The following is a 19,275-nucleotide window of genomic DNA, read 5'->3' on the forward strand; positions in this document are numbered from 1 at the left end:
TTTTCTTGAAATTTGTCGTTTGTGGAACTTCTCTCTACTATGTGTGTGATGAGGGCACATGTTTTACGAATGTAAGGTGAAATTTTTGACCTCTGTGTTAGAGTAAGTGAGTGGGTCATGAAAAACAATACGTGGTGCTTTTGAGTCAAATCTTGAGGCGAGGATGTTACGATATTGTGCTTAATCTGTTTTAAACATTCTTGGTGTGATGAGTTAGGAAAGTTATTTAAAAAGGTTGTGTCTATGTGAAGTGTAGTTTGATTGCTCAAGGACGAGCAGTGGTTTAAGTGTGGGGTGTTGATGGTAGGATATAATCCCGTATTTAGTCTCTTAGTGCACTCTATTTCACTGCACTTTACTTGTGTTTGAGCGCTAATTGGTAGTGTTTGGCACTGATTTTGTATTTTATGCCTTGTTGAAGTAATTCTGAGTTATGTAGATGTTGTGGAGCTAATTTGAGCTATTTGGAGCTTTGAGTCTGAGTAAAAGCCCAAGGGATTAAGTCGGGATCGTGTTCGAGGGTCGAGGACCAAGTATGGACATCAAAAATCAAGGTGGAAGCCGTACTTTGAAGAAATTACACTACCACGACGCGTGGTGCACTGTGGCTGTGTAAATCCTGCTGCCTGACAAGTTTTGAGCTCTCTAATAAGTCCCGCAAGCACCCCGTATGGCGTGTCGCCCCATGTAGTGCGCCTGTGTATTTTTCCCAGAGCTATTTTCCTATTTCGGCTATGAAAGGGTGTTTTCGTCCGGGCATGACCCTACTTGGTATAAATACATGGGAAAACGTTATTTTCTGGACTTTTGACATACTTTCTACCTAAGGAAGCTAAGGAAGAGTTGAAAGAACACAAGCACAAGAATTTCATCATTCCTTACTCACTCAAGACCCGAGTTTGGATCGAATCTATGTTTTCCTATATTTTAATTATATTTGTGATGAATGTTTCCATGTCTATTGAGTAGTTCCCTTTAGGTTTGATGAATTTGGTGTATTGATCATTATTTGTGATTATAACTCTAGTTTTATGTATTGAATTATTTTGAAAGATTTAATTGTCGCATTTTAATATTTACTAGTTCATGTAATCGAGAGAGGCATAACTTGTGATATCTTTGCATTATATTGTTGGTTGAGTTCATAGATTCTTATAAGTAATCGAAAGAGGCAATTCGAATTATTGATTAAACCTAGATAGGAGAATAATAGAAAGAGGTTTTCCTAAAGACCAATCCACTACGCATTCTTACATATCTTCACAATGCTTAATTTGGTTCATCTCATGAGGTTAAGACTTAATCGAGCGAGGGTTTTCTGCTGAACGTTTGAACTAATAATTGAGTAAATTCGAGAGACTCACTTGAACATTAGAAGTGAATTATCTAGAGTTAGATCTCGAAAATTATCTTGCACCTATCCTGTCAAAACCCTATCTTCTCTACTGATAACCTTATTTGCTCATTCCTTGTCTCGATAGTCATTAGTCAATAGCTTTAGATTCTTAGTTATATTTAAGTATTAATCATATAAATCTCAACTATTGATCCTCCTGGATAGCAATCAAGCTAGAAACTACGAGAATACTATTTAAATCTAATCCATATGGATATGCTATTATACTATATTATCTTTGATTAGCGAGCATAATTTAAGTGTGTGTTTTGCGCTCGTCAGTGGCAGTGGTCTGATATTATCTATCCCCCATTTCATGAACGTTCATGGTGACAGAACTGAGTGCAGCGGCCCTGCCGGTTGATATACCAATGGTGCTTATCGTTGACATTTATCATATTTATGAACATAAGCTTTGGCGTCTTGTTCTATCTGGGGCCAGTAATATCCTGCCCTTATTAATTTTAGTACTAAGGAATCTGCACCTGAGTGATTTCCTCAAATCCCTTCGTGAAGTTCTCACATAGTATAATTAGCTTCGGAGGCTCCCAAACATCGGACCAACGATCCTTGGAAAGATTTTTTGTATAGTTGACCTCCTTTGAAACTATATCGCGTTGCCTCAGTGCATAGCACCCGATATGCCTTAGGATCTTCAGGTAGTTTCCCATGTTTGAGGTGGTCAATAATTTTGTTTCTCCAGTCCCAGACCAAATTAGTCGCGTTTACCTCGTAATAACTATCTGCGTCCAGTACCGAGTGCATAAGCTGTACGGCTGTACCGGAGTCTGATCCTTTCATTTCCGTAGATGAGCCAAGGTTAGCTAGTGAATCTGCTTCTGCATTTTCTTCCCTCAGAATATACGTGATTGACCACTCCCGGACCGAGCGAGCGGAGCCTGAACCTTCATTAAATATTATTGCATGCGTTCCTACTTGGCTTCGAAGATCCCGTAGACCGAATTTACCACTAACTGGGAGTCGTATTTAATTTCTATGACCTCGGAATCCAGTCCTCGAGCCAACTCAAGTCCTGCAATTAATGTTTCATACACTATTTCATTGTTAGTTAGAGGAACAGTTCTTATGGTCTGCCTTAGGGTTTCTCCTGAAGGCGTGGTTAATACTATGCCAAGACCGGACCCTTTCACATTGGAGGCTCCATCCGCGAACAAGGTCCAAACTCCTGATGTCAATTCTGACACAATTACTGCTTCTTTGGTAGCCAGAGGTAAAAGTCCTGGACTGAAATCGGCCACAAAGTCAGCCAAAACCTGTGACTTAATTACAGTCTTAGGTTTATATTCTATGTCAAATTCGCTCATTTCGATGGCCCATTTGGCCAGCCTGCCTGAGATTTCAGGCTTATGAAGAATATTCTGCAGGGGAAAAGTTTTCACCATAGCTATCGGGTGATATTGGAAATAAAGCCTTAGCTTTCGAGCGGCGACTATGAGGGCTAAGGCCAATTTTTTGCAGATGTGGGTAGCGAGTTTCTGCTCCCGTTAAAATTTTACTAACGTAGCAAATAGTAGATTGTGTACCTTCATCCTCATGGACTAAAATGGCACTTACCGCTACCTCCGAGACTGCTAAGTAGACCAATAGTTTTTCGCTTTCCTTCGATTTTGATAGTAACAGATGACTTGACAAATACCTTTTCAAATCCCTCAAAGCATTTTGACATTCCGGGGTCCATTCAAAGTTGTTCTTCTATTTGAGCAGCGAGAAGAAATGATGGCATTTCTTCGAAGACCGAGAAATGAATCTTCTCAAAGCGGCCAATTTCCCTGTTAGCCTTTGAACCTCTTTTACACTTGATAGCTGGTCCGGGATGTATTTAATGGCTTTGATTTTATCGGGGTTAACCTCGATCCCCCTTTGTGACATTAGGAATCCCAGGAACTTACCGGAGCTGACCCCGAACGCACACTTCTCGGGGTTAAGCTTCATGTTATGCTTCCTTAAGATGTCAAAAGTTTCTTGCAAGTGTTTGAGATGATCACCTGCATTCAAAGACTTAACAAGCATATCATCTATGTAAACTTTCATGGTTTTCCCAAATTGCTTTTCAAACATCTTGTTCACGAGCTGTTGATAAGTGGCTCCGGCGTTCTTTAGCTCGAAGAGCATCACATTGTAACAATATGTGCCGGAATTCGTGATAAATGAAGTTTTCTCCTGATCTTCCGGGTCCATTTCGATTTGGTTATACCTGGAGTAAGCATTGAGGAAACTCATTAACTCGTGCTTGGCCGTTGCATCAATCATTTGATCAATGTTTGGCAATGGGAACGAGTCTTTTGGGCATGCCTTATTTAAGTCCTTATAGTCTATGCACATGCGAAATTTATTCTTCTTCTTTGGAACTACAACTATGTTACCTAGCCAATCAGGATACTTTAACTTTCGGACTGAACCGATATCAAACAAGCGAGTTACCTCTTCTTTGACAAATTTGTTTTTGGCCCCAGCAATAGGACGTTTTTTCTGTCTTACCGGAGGGATGCTGGGATCCAAGCTTAGTTATTGTACGACCACTTTTGGTGGGATACCTTCCATATCTGCATGGGACCACACAAAACAATCGACATTAAATTTAAGAAATTCAATAAATGCAGACCTGAGCTCAGGGTGTAGTCCTGTCCCCAAGTGGAACTTCCTTTCCAAGAACTTTTCAAACAATGTGACTTGTTCAAGTTCCTCCGTTGTAGACTTGGTTGTGTCCGTCTCTTCTGGTACCTGAAAATAACTTGGTACCTGATAGGATTCCGATGACTCTTCCCCCTGGTTGATTTCGTTTGGCTCAGGAGCAGGCACCGGTTCCTTTAATTGCTATGCCGCAAGTTCTTTCCCTTTGCTACTGGAGACTGAGATAGCACTCAACACCCTTGCTACCGGTTGGTCACCTCTTATTTGTTTAACTCCCTCGAGAGATGGAAATTTCAGCAGCTAATGATATGTTGACGGCACAACATTCATTTTGTGTAACCATGATCTCCCAAAGATGATGTTGTAACCCATATCGCTGTCCACTACTTTGAAAAGGGTCGTGCTCATCACCACATCGGCATTCGTGGGCAGCAAGATCTCTCCTCGGGTTGTCACGCTTGCCAGATTGAACCCGACGAGGAGCTTTGTGGCCGGAATGATACTTCTGGTGAGCTTGGCTTGCTCCAACACTCTCCATTGGATAATATTGGTCGAACTTCCTGGATCTACCAGAACACGTTTAATTTTAAAGTCTAAGACGTTTAGAGAGATTACCAGGGCGTCATTATGTGATAGCAGTAGTCCTTATGCATCTTCCTCCATTAAAGTAACCCTGTTAACCTCGTTCCCCCCAAAAATCATGTTGATCATCAGGCGCGGGGGATCTTCTCATACTTTTGAAGACTCTACATTATCACGATTGTGACCGTAGTTATTTTTAGCCCGATCGCTTAAAAATTCTCTGAGATGGCTATTTTTCAGCAATATCGCCACCTCTTCGCATAGATGCTGGCAGTCCCCAGTCTGGTGACTGTTTGTCCAGCGGTATTCTCACCACAAATTAGGATCCCTCTGTCTGGGATCATATTTCATTGGCCTTAGGGACCGTGCTTCTTTAATGTTCCTCATAGCCGACACCAGCTCCACTATGCTCACATTGAAGTTGTATTTGGAAAGTCTGGGGTAGGAAGAATCTTGAGAACCTGACATTTCCTTGTTCTGTAACGACCTGTTGTTTCGACCACGATCAGCTCTCCTATTGGCAGTGAATCTGTCCCAGATCAAAAACCTCTGCCATGACCTTCGGCCCGTTCATAGGGCAAAAACTGACTCCTCGAAGACCGTCGATCTGTGTCAAAATCATCTTTTAATTTCTCTTTATTCTTCTCCTGGTCCCGACCCTTGACCGACGCCGGGAAACCGAATTGATCATTCTCAATCCTTATCTTTGGCTTATACCGATTGTGAACATTCGTCCAAGTTGTTGCCTAGAACTCGAGCAAACTTTTTTTCAACTTCCGGGAAGCTTCAGATCTTCTCGGATTCAGACCTTTTGTGAATGCCTCAGTCGCCCATTCGTCCGGTATGGCCAAGAGCAATATCGTTTCCTTCTGGAACCTGGTTACAAACTCCCGCAGCAACTCAGACTCTCCTTGCGCAATCCTGGATATATCGATCTTTCGGGCTTGTACCTTTCTGGCCACAATATGGGCCTTGATGAAAGAGTCCGCGAGCATCTCAAAGGTCTATGGAATGCTCAGGCAAAAGCGAATACCACGTCAGGGCTCCCTTTGTAAGAGTCTCCCTAAATTTTTTCAGCAAAATTGACTCAATCTCGCTGGGAGCTAAATCGTTTTCCTTCACTGCCTTTGTATAGGTGGTGATATGCTCCTTAGGATCTGAAGTTCCATCATATTTTGGCACGTCTAGCATTTTAAACTGCGTTGGGGTCAATTCTGGTACCGCGCTTGGTTTGTACGGTAATTGTGTGTACTTCTTTGAGTCCGACCCTTTCAGAACTGGTGGTGCGCATGGGATTTGACCCATTCGGGCATTTACCTCCCTCATAAATCGCATGAGTTCGATTTTAAAGGGATCACTCTCGTTGTTGTGACCGGATCCGTTCCCCCCGGCCCCATCGGAGTCGACCTCGCCCCTCGGGGTGTAGTTGTCGACCCTCTGCGTCATTTGGTTTGCGGGAGCACCGGGAAGAACTAGGCCTTGTCCATTCGCGTTGTTAGAAGCCCCCGACAATGCTTGCTTCAGCTCCGTTATGACCTTATCCTGTCGTGTGAGATGGCCTATAATGGCCTCATGTTGCTCTTCTGGCGTGACCTCATTCCCCTCGTTGCGGGTTCACTGATTGAATCCTCGTGCTGAGGCTGATTTCCTCGGGCCTCAACGTTGTGTGTGTTGTTAACATCATTATCTGTCATTTTTAATGAGTTTTGCTAAGGACAAAGAATCAAACAAGTTAGTAATAAATGCAGGGATCAATTTAATTACACGACTGTCTATGCCATACGGTGGGCGCCAAACTTTTTACCCGTAAAACGGTACAGTTAAATTTATACGTGGTTTATAGATAAGTGAATTAATTCGATCAAAAAATAACAAACGACTTAGACAGAAATATAAGACTTAGCCTTAAAATCAAAATAAATGGCAAATATCTTGGTTCAGGGCGCAGAGTTACCGGGAGCAATAAGAACAGTGCAAATAAACAAGAAAGTAAAATATTATTTGAGCTTATGATGAAGTATAATGTATACTTGTCAGAAAATTCGTGTCCTTACAATGACGATATAACTCACTATTTATAGTTACACCTAGGGAACAAGGTCCTAGGATTAATCTCCTCTTTAATGACAATTATGAGGGCCATTGAAGAATGTGTAACGGTGGGCAGTGAATGCCATATTCTCTGCAAGGGATCATGCACTAATCCTATAGAACATTCTTCTTTGAATGCTACCGGATGACGACATTTATTTTGTCTTTATTAGTATCATTCTTTTCGATGACAATCGTGATTGTTGCCTCCGGGTTTGTCTATCTTCTGTCTTCAGTTCCATGTGTCGCTTCCTCATGCGATCATTAAAAATGAACATATTTCACCCCATGCAAAAATGTTATAAAACCCTAAAGTTTCTAATAGTGTAGTGAGAACATTTGTAGTAGTGTGCGTAAATGAGGAGGTATTGCATGAGATGACTCTAGAACAATTTTACATCAAGAACATTAATTTCTTTGACTTACAAAATTTTATTGCGCACAATTTTACGTGCATCATAATAATATTGAACAAAATGGATTTACTTCAAAATAATAATAAATAAATAAAAACAAGTTTTTACTGCTTCTTCCCTTTGCAGTGGCCAGTGGGTGGTGGGGTGCTGCAATTAAATTGTCCACTTTATTTATTACTTCAATTTTAGTGAACTGCCCACTTTATTTATTACTTCCATTTTAGTGAATTCCTTTAGTTGATTAAGGTGGGCCACTTTGTTAATTTTTGCCGTTTTTTATTTTTGAATTAACGTTTTCTAAATTTTCAAGCATTACTACTGGTTAGTCCCTCCTGACAAAGACTACGTGTAAATCCACATCAGACTCCGAATAACCTACTATACAACGCCACGTGTCATATAAAATAAAGGCATATCCCTCCCTGTTCTTCTTTTTCCCGTTAATAAAGACTCTCTGTATCCCACTCAGACATTAAAGAGAGAAAGAGAGAGAGGAGAGAGAGCTTTAAATACTTCACTAACTCGCCGTCGCCGGAAAACCTCATTCTCCCTCCGGCGGCTTTCCTGTTAAATTCTTTTAAGGGCAGGGCATACTTTTCCGCCGCCGCCGGTTTCTTTCCTGGCTAATTCTTAACTCACATTGGCTTGGTGCTTTCGTTCTAAGGTCTAGCTGCTCTGAGTTTTTTCCTGTTTTAGCCAAATTTTAGCTCTCACTGAACTGTTTTCTGCCCCTTTCTTTTCTGTCTTTTCTTTTGGTTCCTTGAAGTTTACTCTTTTAGCAGATTCGTAGAATTTTAGGGTTTTGGGTCTTGCTTTGAGGAACTGTTTGGATTGCCATTTTAGTCTCTGGACCCAAGTGTTTCATCTTTAGTCTAAACGGGTCATTTCAACTCCTGTTTTGGAAGTTTGTTTTTCTTAGCAAACCAAACATTGTCTTAAGAAACAAGTAGGGACGCCAAGGCAGCTTCTCGTATTTTCCTTCAATATTGTTTTTAGCTAACCTCGTACTTGGTCTCTATACCTTAGAATCTTGATAATGGAATTATAAGCAGTGCATTGGTTTGTATTATCTGTTGGGAAGGAGATTGAAAATGAGAAAGTTGTTACTTATTGTAATTTTGTGTCTTTTAGCTGCTATTTCTGTGGGAGCATTGAACCCATCTTTGAATGATGATGTACTGGGACTAATTGTGTTCAAATCGGACGTTGAAGATCCAGATGGAAAGCTGAAATCTTGGAATGAAGAGGATGATAGTCCTTGTAACTGGAACGGAATAAATTGCAACCCAAGATCCAATAGGGTATCTGATGTTGTTCTTGACGGGTTTGGACTTTCAGGGAGGATAAGCAGAGGCCTTTTACGCTTGAAGTTTCTTCACAAGCTTTCGTTAGCAAACAACAATCTTACTGGAAGCATTAGTGTTAGTCTTTCTCAGCTCGCGAATCTCAAGATTCTTGATTTGAGTCAGAACAGCTTATCTGGTCCCATTCCTGGTGATTATTTTGAAAAATGTGGGCCGTTGAGATCAATTTCTCTGGCCAAGAACAATTTTTCAGGTGAAATACCAGAGAGTTTGAGCTCTTGTGCGACGCTTGCGTCACTTAATTTGTCGTCAAATCAATTTTCAGGGTTGGTGCCCTCTGGGATTTGGTCTTTGAATGGACTAAGGTCTCTTGATCTGTCGAATAATTTGTTGGATGGTGAAATTCCAGCTGGTATTGAAGGTCTGAGTAATTTGAGAGCAATAAACTTGGGGGGAAATCATTTCAAGGGTGAAGTTCCAGATGGAATTGGAGATTGTTGGCTTTTGAGGTCAATTGATTTGAGTGGAAATTCTTTCTCTGGAGAACTCCCCAGCACAATGCAGAAGCTTAGCTTGTGTAATGAAGTCATTTTGAGACGTAATGCTTTTGCTGGCGTTGTACCAGAATGGATTGGAGAATTGAAAAGTCTTGAGATTCTTGATTTTTCTGAGAACAGCTTCTCTGGTAGCATACCAACTTCAGTAGAAAAACTTGAGTCGTTGAAACTACTAAACGTGTCGCAGAATGTGATTTCTGGAAGCTTACCGGAGTCCATTAGCAGTTGTGTTAACCTTCTGACATTGGATGTTAGTCATAACAATTTGACGGGTAATTTTCCTACCTGGGCATTTAAATTAGAATTACATTACAGCAAGTTATGTTTTTTCGCGAATAATTTATTTGGCAATTTAAGTAATGCTTTTGTTTCATCACTCGTAAAAATATGTCTAGCAATGAGTTATCTGGTGAAATTTCATTAGCTTTTGGTGAGTGCTTTTGGTGAGTTTAGTAGTTGGCAATCCTTGAATTTGTCTTTAAATTCACTTGCAGGCACCGTTCCTAAGACTGTTGGACAATTGAAGTTGTTGAATATTCTAGACTTGAGTGAGAATCGCTTTTATGGTACTGTCCCTGCGGAAATTGGAGGAGTCACATCTCTCAAGGAACTTAGGCTGGAGAAAAACGCCTTGGTGGGACAAATTCCTAGTTCAATTGGCAGTTGTTCTTCACTTGTGTCCTTGTAAGTTGTTGATCCTCTTTACTCTTAAATTAATTCGTCATTTGATATCACCTTTCTCTGCTTGAAGTTCCTTAAAACTTTGTGTTTACATTATTTTTAGCATTCAGAACTATCGTGTTAGTCTGTTAGTCTCAAGATCCAACACAAATCCATACTTGGGATTCTCAGTCAAATGTGATGCTGAATTAGTTAGTTTGCTATGAAATAAATAAACATTATCGGCTTCTATTGTAAATTCTAGGTGCTTAACATTTATTAGAATGTGCTAAAGTGCATTAAATATGTTTTGAGGTCAGTATTATCTTGCCTAAAAACATGAAAGTACCAACAATATCAGATTGCCAGACTCTCGTTGGTTTTATGATCCATCAACTTATATCTGTTACTTGTATTGCGTGGGCCGTTCCCTTAATATGAACTTTTTACTACACTTGGTTAATGTTTTGTTTCAACCAAATTGCCAGGTCTCTATCACAAAACAGTCTAACTGGTCCTGTACCTGCAGCTCTTGCTAACCTGACTTACCTTCAAAACGTTGACTTATCCTTTAACAAATTAACCGGAACCTTACCAAAGCAGCTTGGAAATCTTGGCCATCTCTTATCATTCAACATTTCACACAACCAGCTACAGGGAGAACTACCTTCTAATGGATTTTTTAATACTATTTCTCCTTATTCAGTGTTAGCAAACCCGTCTCTATGTGGGGCTGCTGTCAATAGGTCTTGTTCTACCGTCATGCCCAAGCCAATTGTTCTTAATCCCAACTCCACTGATTCCACTCCCAGCACTGTCCCTCAGAGTTTTCGCCATGAGAAGAAAATCCTAAGCATCTCTGCCCTCATTGCCATTGGCGCGGCTGCTGTTATTTTTGTTGGCGTGATTGCCATTACTGTGCTCAATATTCGTGTCCGGTCCACAACATCGCTCTCTGCTGCTGCAGCCCTTACATTTTCTGGTGGAGATGATTTTAGCCGTTCTCCATCTACGGATGCAAATTCCGGTAAGCTTGTCATGTTTTCAGGTGATCCTGACTTCAGCACAGGGGCACATGCTCTGCTTAACAAGGATTGTGAACTCGGGCGAGGTGGTTTTGGAGCAGTGTACCACACCGTCCTTGGAGATGGGCATTCGGTGGCCATTAAGAAGCTTACGGTCTCCAGTCTTGTTAAATCTCAGGAAGACTTCGAGAGGGAAGTTAGGAAATTGGGAAAAGCCCGTCACCACAATCTTGTCACCCTTGAGGGTTATTATTGGACACCATCTTTACAGTTACTTATATATGAATTTGTGGCCGGTGGCAATTTGTTTAAGCATCTCCATGAAGAATTTGGCGGGAATTTACTCACATGGAATGAGCGGTTCAGCATCATTCTCGGGACAGCAAAAAGCTTGGCTCACTTGCACCAAATGAACATAATCCACTACAACCTAAAGTCCAGCAATATCCTGATTGATAGCTCAGGTGAACCTAAAGTTGCAGATTATGGCTTAGCAAGATTGTTACCAATGCTAGATCGATATGTTTTGAGTAGCAAAATCCAGAGTGCACTCGGTTACATGGCACCCGAATTTGCATGCAAAACTGTGAAGATAACCGAGAAGTGTGATGTGTATGGATTTGGAGTTCTTATTCTGGAGGTAGTCACTGGAAAGCGACCAGTTGAATATATGGAGGACGATGTGGTAGTACTGTGTGACATGGTACGAGGAGCATTAGAAGAAGGCAGGATAGAAGATTGTATAGATACAAGGCTGCAGGGCAAATTTCCAGCAGATGAGGCGATTCCTGTCATGAAGTTAGGATTAATCTGCACATCACAAGTTCCATCTAACCGGCCTGATATGGCAGAAGTGGTTAACATATTGGAGCTGATCCGATGTCCTTCAGAAGGCCAGGATGAACTTGTATGATCGTTCACTTGACAAATAGGAGATTGTGAGAAATGCATTATTATCAATGTCTTATCCTGGCGAAGAAGAATCCGGTTGGTTTATTCAGAGAAGTTGAAATTTGTTGTTTGAGAATTTTTAACTCTTATTTGTTGTAGAATCCTTCTGTTCATCTTTCTGTAGTCCTTTGAGTTACAACTTTTGTAATTGCTTCTCTATGCTACCATGGTTACCGGATTCCTTTTCACCGGGCTCCAGTATAGATGGTTATTATCTAAATTTATCTTAATTCCTTAACATTTGACTCTTGCAATATGTTGCTGTTTATTCAAATTTTGAAAGTGGATGTGCCACTAACTGCAGTTTCGGCCAAATTGTTCAGACTGATGCCTTTGGTGCATGTATGTTTGTCAGTATGGAATATGACTTCTCATAGCAGCAATAGTACAGTATAAGTTTATGTGAGTTACAATTTAATTTTAGACTTTTCATTTTTTGTAATGAGATGGTTTATAATTATACAAATATTTATTTTTTGTTTTACTCCATAAGGTTTAAAAGTCTTTTTTTTTAATTCTTGAACTCCGTCATCAGTCAAAGTGTATCATATAAAATATTAAACAACAATACTCGGTGGAATCTCACAAGTGGGGTCTAGGAGGGTAGTGTATACGTAGATCTTATCCCTAATCCGGAAGAATAGAGAGTTGTTTTCGATGAAATCTTGGCTCACGATCATGGAAAGAGACTGAGAGTAACTTTTATGTATTTAAATTTATTTATTATGTTTAAATTTTGATGTGATAACGTTTATAGTAAATAGACTAACTGTTTAACTATTAATTTACTTTTTCACTATTAATGATATAATATCCAAGTCAAATTTATATTTATTACTGCCTTGAGGGAGGAAGTAGTCCTTTTCTGCCTCTTAAGATAAACAATTTAACTCCACTGAATAAAAAAGTAGAGAAAAATCACTTAAACCCAAGTTATATTTTTCAAGTTTAAGGAGAAAGAATTTTACTACAGAGGATAGTCAGATGTTCTATTTTCTGAATTACTTTACCAAACATGACAGTGTCAGAAATTTACATTGGCCAAGTCAAAAAGTGAGTAGATAGTCTGAGTGCCTCAAAGATTCTTAGCTCCCATTTCAAAGCAAACAATCCAACTAGTGATTATTAGAATATATATTAACAGAGTTCAGACAAAAGCAAAAGTGACAAGGAAAAACTCAATTTTTAATTTAATTAATGAAATAGAGAAAATGGTTCTGAGTAGGGAAATAAATTAATTGGAAATATGATGCTGCTGAAGAAACAGTGATCTGTCTTTAGATTCTGGTAGTAACTATATTATTTATTTAAATGCATATTTTGGTTTTTAGTATTTAGTCATCTTTCAGCTGCTGAAACTCATTATGTTTTTTTCTTCTTGTTCTTCATGTCTTTTTTAGTAGTTGGAAGTATCTCTGCTTGAAGATATATTTCTTAGTTTTTTAATCAAATAAAAAGGAGGACCGAACACTGGTTTGTGTGTCTTTATCTTTAAACAATTCCACCTCTATAAAATGTAAAGCATCATTAATTTTCATAAAAAAATAATTATAGGCTTTGAACTTCTTCAGCTCTGCACACCTATTAGATTAATAATATTCATAAAAAATCTCTAAGTTGCTAGAAAATGGTAACATGTTCAATACTCTTCAAATAATGAACTAGGAGTATCATTATTTTCGTTTCTACAATATGAAAGAGAAAGAGGAAAAACAGAAGATATTGGTTGTTAATATTAATTAAACTCCCATTTAGTCATAAATTTTGGTAATTTTTTTCAAAATTGTTTTGAAAATATTATTTATTCATGGAATAAGATCAAATTTTGAAAAAGAAATATCAAGTTTTCAAAAACTAGTTTAGGGCAGTTTTTGGATGAAATTTTTTCTCACTCACAAAACTTTATTTTTAAAAAAATAAATATATGTTCAAACACAACTTCAACTTCCAAAATTATTTTTCAACACAATTTTTTTTTTTTTTTTTTTTTTTTAAGTTTCAATAAATCTATATTCGGTAAAGTCTCTTATGATATGTAGATCTCACAAAAGTATAAAGCCATGTGGTTTAGATAACAAAAATGAGTTGTTTTGAAATTGCATATCTGGAATGCATAGGTCTCATGAATGGTGTTGGGCCCGAGAAAAACCTAATCTGTTGGTTGGTGTTATTATTCATTAACAAGAACATGCCTTACTCTTAAATTTTAGAGTCTAATCATAGTTATATGTGCGATTTCTATCTAGTGTTCTTAATTACAAAATCTTTAATTCTTTCTTATGCCTTCTTGAAAGCTAGCTATACTATGGCTCTTCCTACAAGAACCTACCCTCCCAAGGCTAAACTTTACCCCAATCACGCGCAAAATACAAAAGCATAAATACTTCTCCCGGTCCACAATAATTTGATTTTTTTATTTTGGTTTATAGTCCAAAATAAGTAATTTTTCCAGATTTTAAGAATGAACTAATTATTAATATTCTTAGAGTAAATAATGTTGGAGTATGTGTTATGAGTGTTTATGTGAAGAGATAGTAAAAGTTAATATGATCAATTTCATTGTTAATTAATGTTATAAGATGAATTTTTAATCTGTGTGAAAACAACCAAAAAATTACTTATTGTGGACCGAATAAAGTATATTTATCTTGGAGAAAGCCAAGAATTTATCGTTTTGATAAACTGAATTTATTTTAAAGTACTTGACATTTTAGGAAAAAATATGTATTAGGGATGTTTTTATTTTTTTTCAAATTCACCCTCGTTGTTCTGGTTAGTTGAGTGCTAGTCAAGTGAAACGTTGATTAAGAGAGAAATAAAAGATAATTCAAATAACTAGATTAAATTTTTTAAAGGGTATGTAAAAACTTTAAAAGAGAGTTGTCCGATGAAAGCTTAGAGTCTCCAATTAAAAAGTGGGCTTGACAGTGAGGCAAAAGAAAGGATAATATAAAGCTGCATGATGATTTGTTTAGGAAGGATAAAGAAAATGAAAAGGAGATAAAGCAATCTTTGACATGATGAAAAAAGAAAGGGGGAGACAAGGGCAAGAGCGGAGTCATGATTTTAATCTCATGGGATCTTGATTTTAGAACGACGATTTCAAGTATTAATGATCGTATTTTAATTAATATTTATACTTATATAATAAATTTCTTAATATAAATATACTGTTTGAAGAAAAGTTACTATATTTGATCGAATACGTAGCTCGATTTTTGCCTCCGCCCCTGATGGGTCCATAGGAACCAAAGATAGTGGCATGGTGCACTCACAAAACATAACTTCTTTTTAGAATATATAGGGAGTATGTTTTTGCTTTATTGGAGTTGATAGTGAAGATGCAGACACCATTTTCACTTTATTTAGAATCCAACACTCTGTTGGAATATTTTTGAGAAAAGCATGAGCATGCACTCGAACCAATTGTTATATGCTTTTTTTTTTTCTTTCTGGAAAATCGTTTGCAGAAAGTCTATTTTATAATGCATTGTTTATTTCTTTTATGGATATTATTTATACAAGTTTATGAATGGAGAAATCATTAATCATCTAATCAACCATTTAGCTCTAACATCTAATGCCATAAAGTTTAAGCGAACAACACAGAATGGGAAGTGTTGGGGCAAGTGTAGCTTGTTTTGATATTGACAAAGGAACAGTGTACACAAATACGAGCATATTCGAACACAAGACATGCACGTGAAGGAGATAAGTTTAAGTGGTTATATTTGATATCTCCTAAACGAAAATGTTGCATAAGTGATAAGGAGGAGTACTCCTTACTCGAAGATAACTCTATTCTAGATAAGGGAGGGGTTAAAAGTTGAAGATAACTAGAACTCTTCCATCAAGGAAGAGTAAAACATTAGATTTCTAGTTATTTCCTATTCTATTATCTCTATATATTTCAGGATATTCTCATTTTACAGATACACACAAACGCTGAAGTTAAACGTGAGTTGAGAGCAAAATAGCATGACATTTTGCAAACAATTCCTATGTGATCTAAGTGTGCAAACCTGAAACTACATGAACCAGATAGAAAAATCAGTACCAAGTGTCTGTCTTTTATTCTAGTTTCATTGTAGTAGGACTTTTGAATTGTACCTTTAAGCTTTATCTAGAAGCAATTGTACTAGATACTTTGAGTGTAATATTTAAGTTAGAGTTAATAGCGACACAACACAATTCACTTATCTTCTTTCATCCAACTATAGATTCCATTCATAATGCTGTGAATTAACAAGGATAATTCAACATTGATGGCTGAACTAGGTATGCTTTTAGCAGTAGAAATCCAAAGGATATTTTAGCTTTAATAATAGCAGTAGATTGTAAGCTTTTCTGATCGATATATTCGACATAGAGTGAATGTCACTACACAAATCCGAATTAAGCAGAACTTTACTTCTAAATACTTAGCTAGCGTTTGACCATAGATTCTCAAATTTGTTCTGAAAAATTTGATTTGAGTGAAATTTGGTTTGAAGATAAAAATGTGTTTGGACATCAGTTTTCAAAACATATTTCCCAAATTTGTTTTGAAAAAACATAAAACATGACTTATACCCACAAGTTCTAAAAACTATCACAAATACCCAACAATAGCATTATCAATAACATTCATTATATTATCGCAAATCATAGTCCTGAACATAAATAAAATTGATACAAAATTATCATTTTTATAATGAACTACATGATGCACTATCAGGTGACCGAGAAAACGAAGCAACATTGTTACAAAATAATAAACGATGACTCTTTTATAAAATATAAAAGTTTGGAATTTTTTTTTAAAAATATAATAGTGATATTTGGGCCCAAAACCAGCTATTGAGCTGGTTTTAGGATTTGGAATTTTACCAAAATGTAGGCAAAATATATGGCCAAACATGTGTTTGCCAAATAAAATTCAAATTTATTTTGGCAAAATCTATGGCCAAACGGGTCCTTAGTAAAAAGGATAAATTGATTAAATTTTATCCTCGAAATTAAATAATAAATATTCATTCTGGAGTATGGAATTAACAATTTTCATACAGATCTGGATATATTGCATTCTGGAGAGAGTGATTACCGAATGAAAGAGTCAGAGGAAGGAGAATCAGTGAAGTTAAGAGTAGAGGCGTAAATTCCTTCGCTGCCGCCGTGGACAACAAATGCATTGCCTTTGCTCACGAATTTCTCCCCATTGTAGTCATGCACTAAAGCTTCTGTGAAACAGAGCAAACATAACCACAGTAGGATTACTCCTGGAGCTCGAGCCGATTTCAACCACCGCATTTGCCCAATTTGGAAAAATAACTTGAAGTAAAAAAATAACTTGAAGTTGTCACAACAGCTAGAGGTTGGTTGCCACAAGAGTTAGAGGTAATCCTTAGGTTATACAAAGAGTTTTGTAAATACTGTTTTTGGCTCAGTGATTTAGTAAAGTGTTGAAAAAAATCCTACTAGGTAGTAGGTCGTAATTTTTTTACCTTTTGAGCCAGGTGTTTTTTTACGTAAAAATACTTGTGTCCTTTACTTTCCGCAATTATTATTCCGCAATAGTAGTATAAGGAACACATAGAAAAACCAAGTCCTTCTATAATATGTGCACGCAAAATATTGGACACCACACAAATCACGCCATCTTATGTGGTATTGAAGTATAAAGCATCAATTGGTATCAGAGCAGGTTATTCTTGAAGAGGCTAACACCTTAGGAAAAGATCAAGATGAGTGCACCACCTAGAAATTGGGAAGGGCAATCTACTGCTAGGTCACTACTCTTTAATGGCCAGTACTACTCTTGGTAGAAGAACAGAATGAGAGATCACATTCAAGGAGAGGACTATGAGCTATGGAACATTGTCACTGATGGTCCACTGACTACCTTGAAGAAAAAAGCTGAAGGAGTAGATGTGCCAAAGACAAGAGCAGATTGCACTGCTAAGGACTTGAAAAAGTAGGACAAGAATACTAAAGCCAAGAAATAGCTTGTTTGTGGACTTGGTCCAGATGAGTACAGTAGAATCCAAGGTTGTTCCACTGCTAAGCAAATTTGGGATACACTGCAAGTGGACCATGAAGGTACAACTCAGGTGAAGAGATCTAGAGGAACTCTACTGTACTCTCATTATGAGAACTTTGCTATGAAGGATGGAGAAACTATTCAAGAAATTTACACAAGGTTCACTACATTAACAAATGAACTAAACTCTCTTGGAAGGATTATTCTTGAAGAAGAGAGGGTTGAGAAGATACTTACTAGGGTCTTGCCTATCACTTGGGAAAGCAAGATCACTGCCATCTAGGAGTCAAAGAACATTGTCACTCTCCCACTAGGTGAATTGATTGGGAATCTCACTGCCTATGAACTTAGGAGACAAACCATGAAAATGGATGTACCTAAGAAGTAAAGGAGCTTGGCACTCAGAATCACTTAAGGTTTTGATCTGGAAGATAAATTAATGGCTATGATCACCAAAGACTTCATGAAGCACCTGAGGAGAGGAAAGGGTTCTTCAAGAAGTAGAAGCTACAGCAAGGCAAAGGCCCCTATAAGTGTGGATAGATAGATCACCATATCAAAAACTGTCCTTTGTGAAAAATTGAGTGGAAGAAATAAAAAGTTGAACGAAGGAACATGTTCAACCCAAGAAAAGCAACAACAAAGGATCAACCAAAGTTATGGTCGCTGCTTGGGAGAAAGCTCAGATGATGATGATGAACGAGCACTTATGGCCATTGGAGAATCTGATGAAGAAACTGAGGTAAGTGTCTTTCATCTTAAAGACACGATTAATTTTTTATCTAAAAAATGGTTATCTAAGTTACTACTAGAGCTAATTGATGAATCTGAGGATGTGACTAATGAAAAGGAACAACTGTCAAAAGAATGTATGATTTTGAAAGCTAAGTGCAAAAACCTGGAACTTAGGGCTTGTGAAATTGAAAGTGAAAATATTGTGTTGAAGAACCAGGTTCATGCACTTGACACAACTGTCCTAGAACTTAGATCTGAAAATCTAAAATTGAAATTAGGAACAGGTAAAAAGTCAGCTGATCACACACAACTCACTTTAGAAGAAAATATAGGGAAAATGAAAGATGAGTTGTATAAGAGGGATGGATATGTAAGAGTCCTAAAAGAGGATTTGAACAAGGTCAAGCATGAGCTAGACAGAACTTATAAATGGAACAGGTCCTCCGATACACTTTCATGGCTACAAGAACATCATAGTAGCAACAGAATAGGACTTGGCTTTGGGAACTCTGCACCTAAGTGGGATCCCAAAAGTAAGTACCTCACACTCTCTGAGAATAAGATTTTGACACATTGTGATAACACTGGTCACTATAAGAGTGAATGCACTGCAAAAGAGAAGGCAGATCAAAAGAACAAAAAGTTTGCCCTATGGAAAAATAGGCTGCCAAGTTGGGCTAAAAAGAATATGATTTATCCTTTTGCCTAGAGAAAGGGACCCAAACTAGTTTGGGTTCCTAAAACTAACCCCTGATTTCCTTTTGCAGGTCCAAATGAAGGGGAGCAACCAAATCTGGTACATGGATAGTGGTTATTCAAAGCACATGACAGGAAGCAAGAACCAGTTCCTTTCACTTGAGGATCTTAAGGGAGATAATGTCTCATTT

At 37.8% G+C, this 19,275-nt stretch overlaps 2 protein-coding genes across 2 annotated transcripts; both read left to right on the forward strand.

Annotated features, from left to right (window-relative positions):
* The first annotated feature begins 7,593 nt into the window (after positions 1 to 7,593).
* On the forward strand, positions 7,594 to 11,872 carry LOC107769066 (uncharacterized). The gene is made up of 3 exons (XM_016588280.2): positions 7,594 to 9,270; positions 9,493 to 9,682; positions 10,147 to 11,872. The coding sequence occupies exons 1-3, from the start codon at positions 8,229 to 8,231 to the stop codon at positions 11,594 to 11,596; spliced, it is 2,682 nt and encodes an 893-aa protein (XP_016443766.1). The 5' UTR covers positions 7,594 to 8,228; the 3' UTR covers positions 11,597 to 11,872.
* A 5,575-nt stretch (positions 11,873 to 17,447) lies between these two features.
* Positions 17,448 to 17,936, forward strand: LOC142180008 (uncharacterized). Its single transcript, XM_075250925.1, has 2 exons — positions 17,448 to 17,587; positions 17,651 to 17,936. Exons 1-2 carry the CDS (start codon positions 17,448 to 17,450, stop codon positions 17,934 to 17,936), a joined length of 426 nt encoding a protein of 141 aa, XP_075107026.1.
* Positions 17,937 to 19,275: the final 1,339 nt, after the last annotated feature.

This window comes from Nicotiana tabacum, chromosome 4, assembly GCF_000715075.1.
Source record: "Nicotiana tabacum cultivar K326 chromosome 4, ASM71507v2, whole genome shotgun sequence".
Classification (NCBI taxonomy): domain Eukaryota; kingdom Viridiplantae; phylum Streptophyta; class Magnoliopsida; order Solanales; family Solanaceae; genus Nicotiana; species Nicotiana tabacum.

What these genes read in the sequence shown, in the direction of transcription:
- LOC142180008 (XM_075250925.1), top strand. Translation starts at nt 17,448, where the DNA reads ATGAGAGATCACATTCAAGGAGAGGACTATGAGCTATGGAACATTGTC. An exon ending in ACTGCTAAGGACTTGAAAAA is followed by an intron (nt 17,588 to 17,650) that starts GTAGGACAAGAA and finishes AGATGAGTACAG; the next exon opens with TAGAATCCAAGGTTGTTCCA.
- LOC107769066 (XM_016588280.2), top strand. Translation starts at nt 8,229, where the DNA reads ATGAGAAAGTTGTTACTTATTGTAATTTTGTGTCTTTTAGCTGCTATT. An exon ending in TAGTCATAACAATTTGACGG is followed by an intron (nt 9,271 to 9,492) that starts GTAATTTTCCTA and finishes ATTCACTTGCAG; the next exon opens with GCACCGTTCCTAAGACTGTT. An exon ending in TGTTCTTCACTTGTGTCCTT is followed by an intron (nt 9,683 to 10,146) that starts GTAAGTTGTTGA and finishes CCAAATTGCCAG; the next exon opens with GTCTCTATCACAAAACAGTC.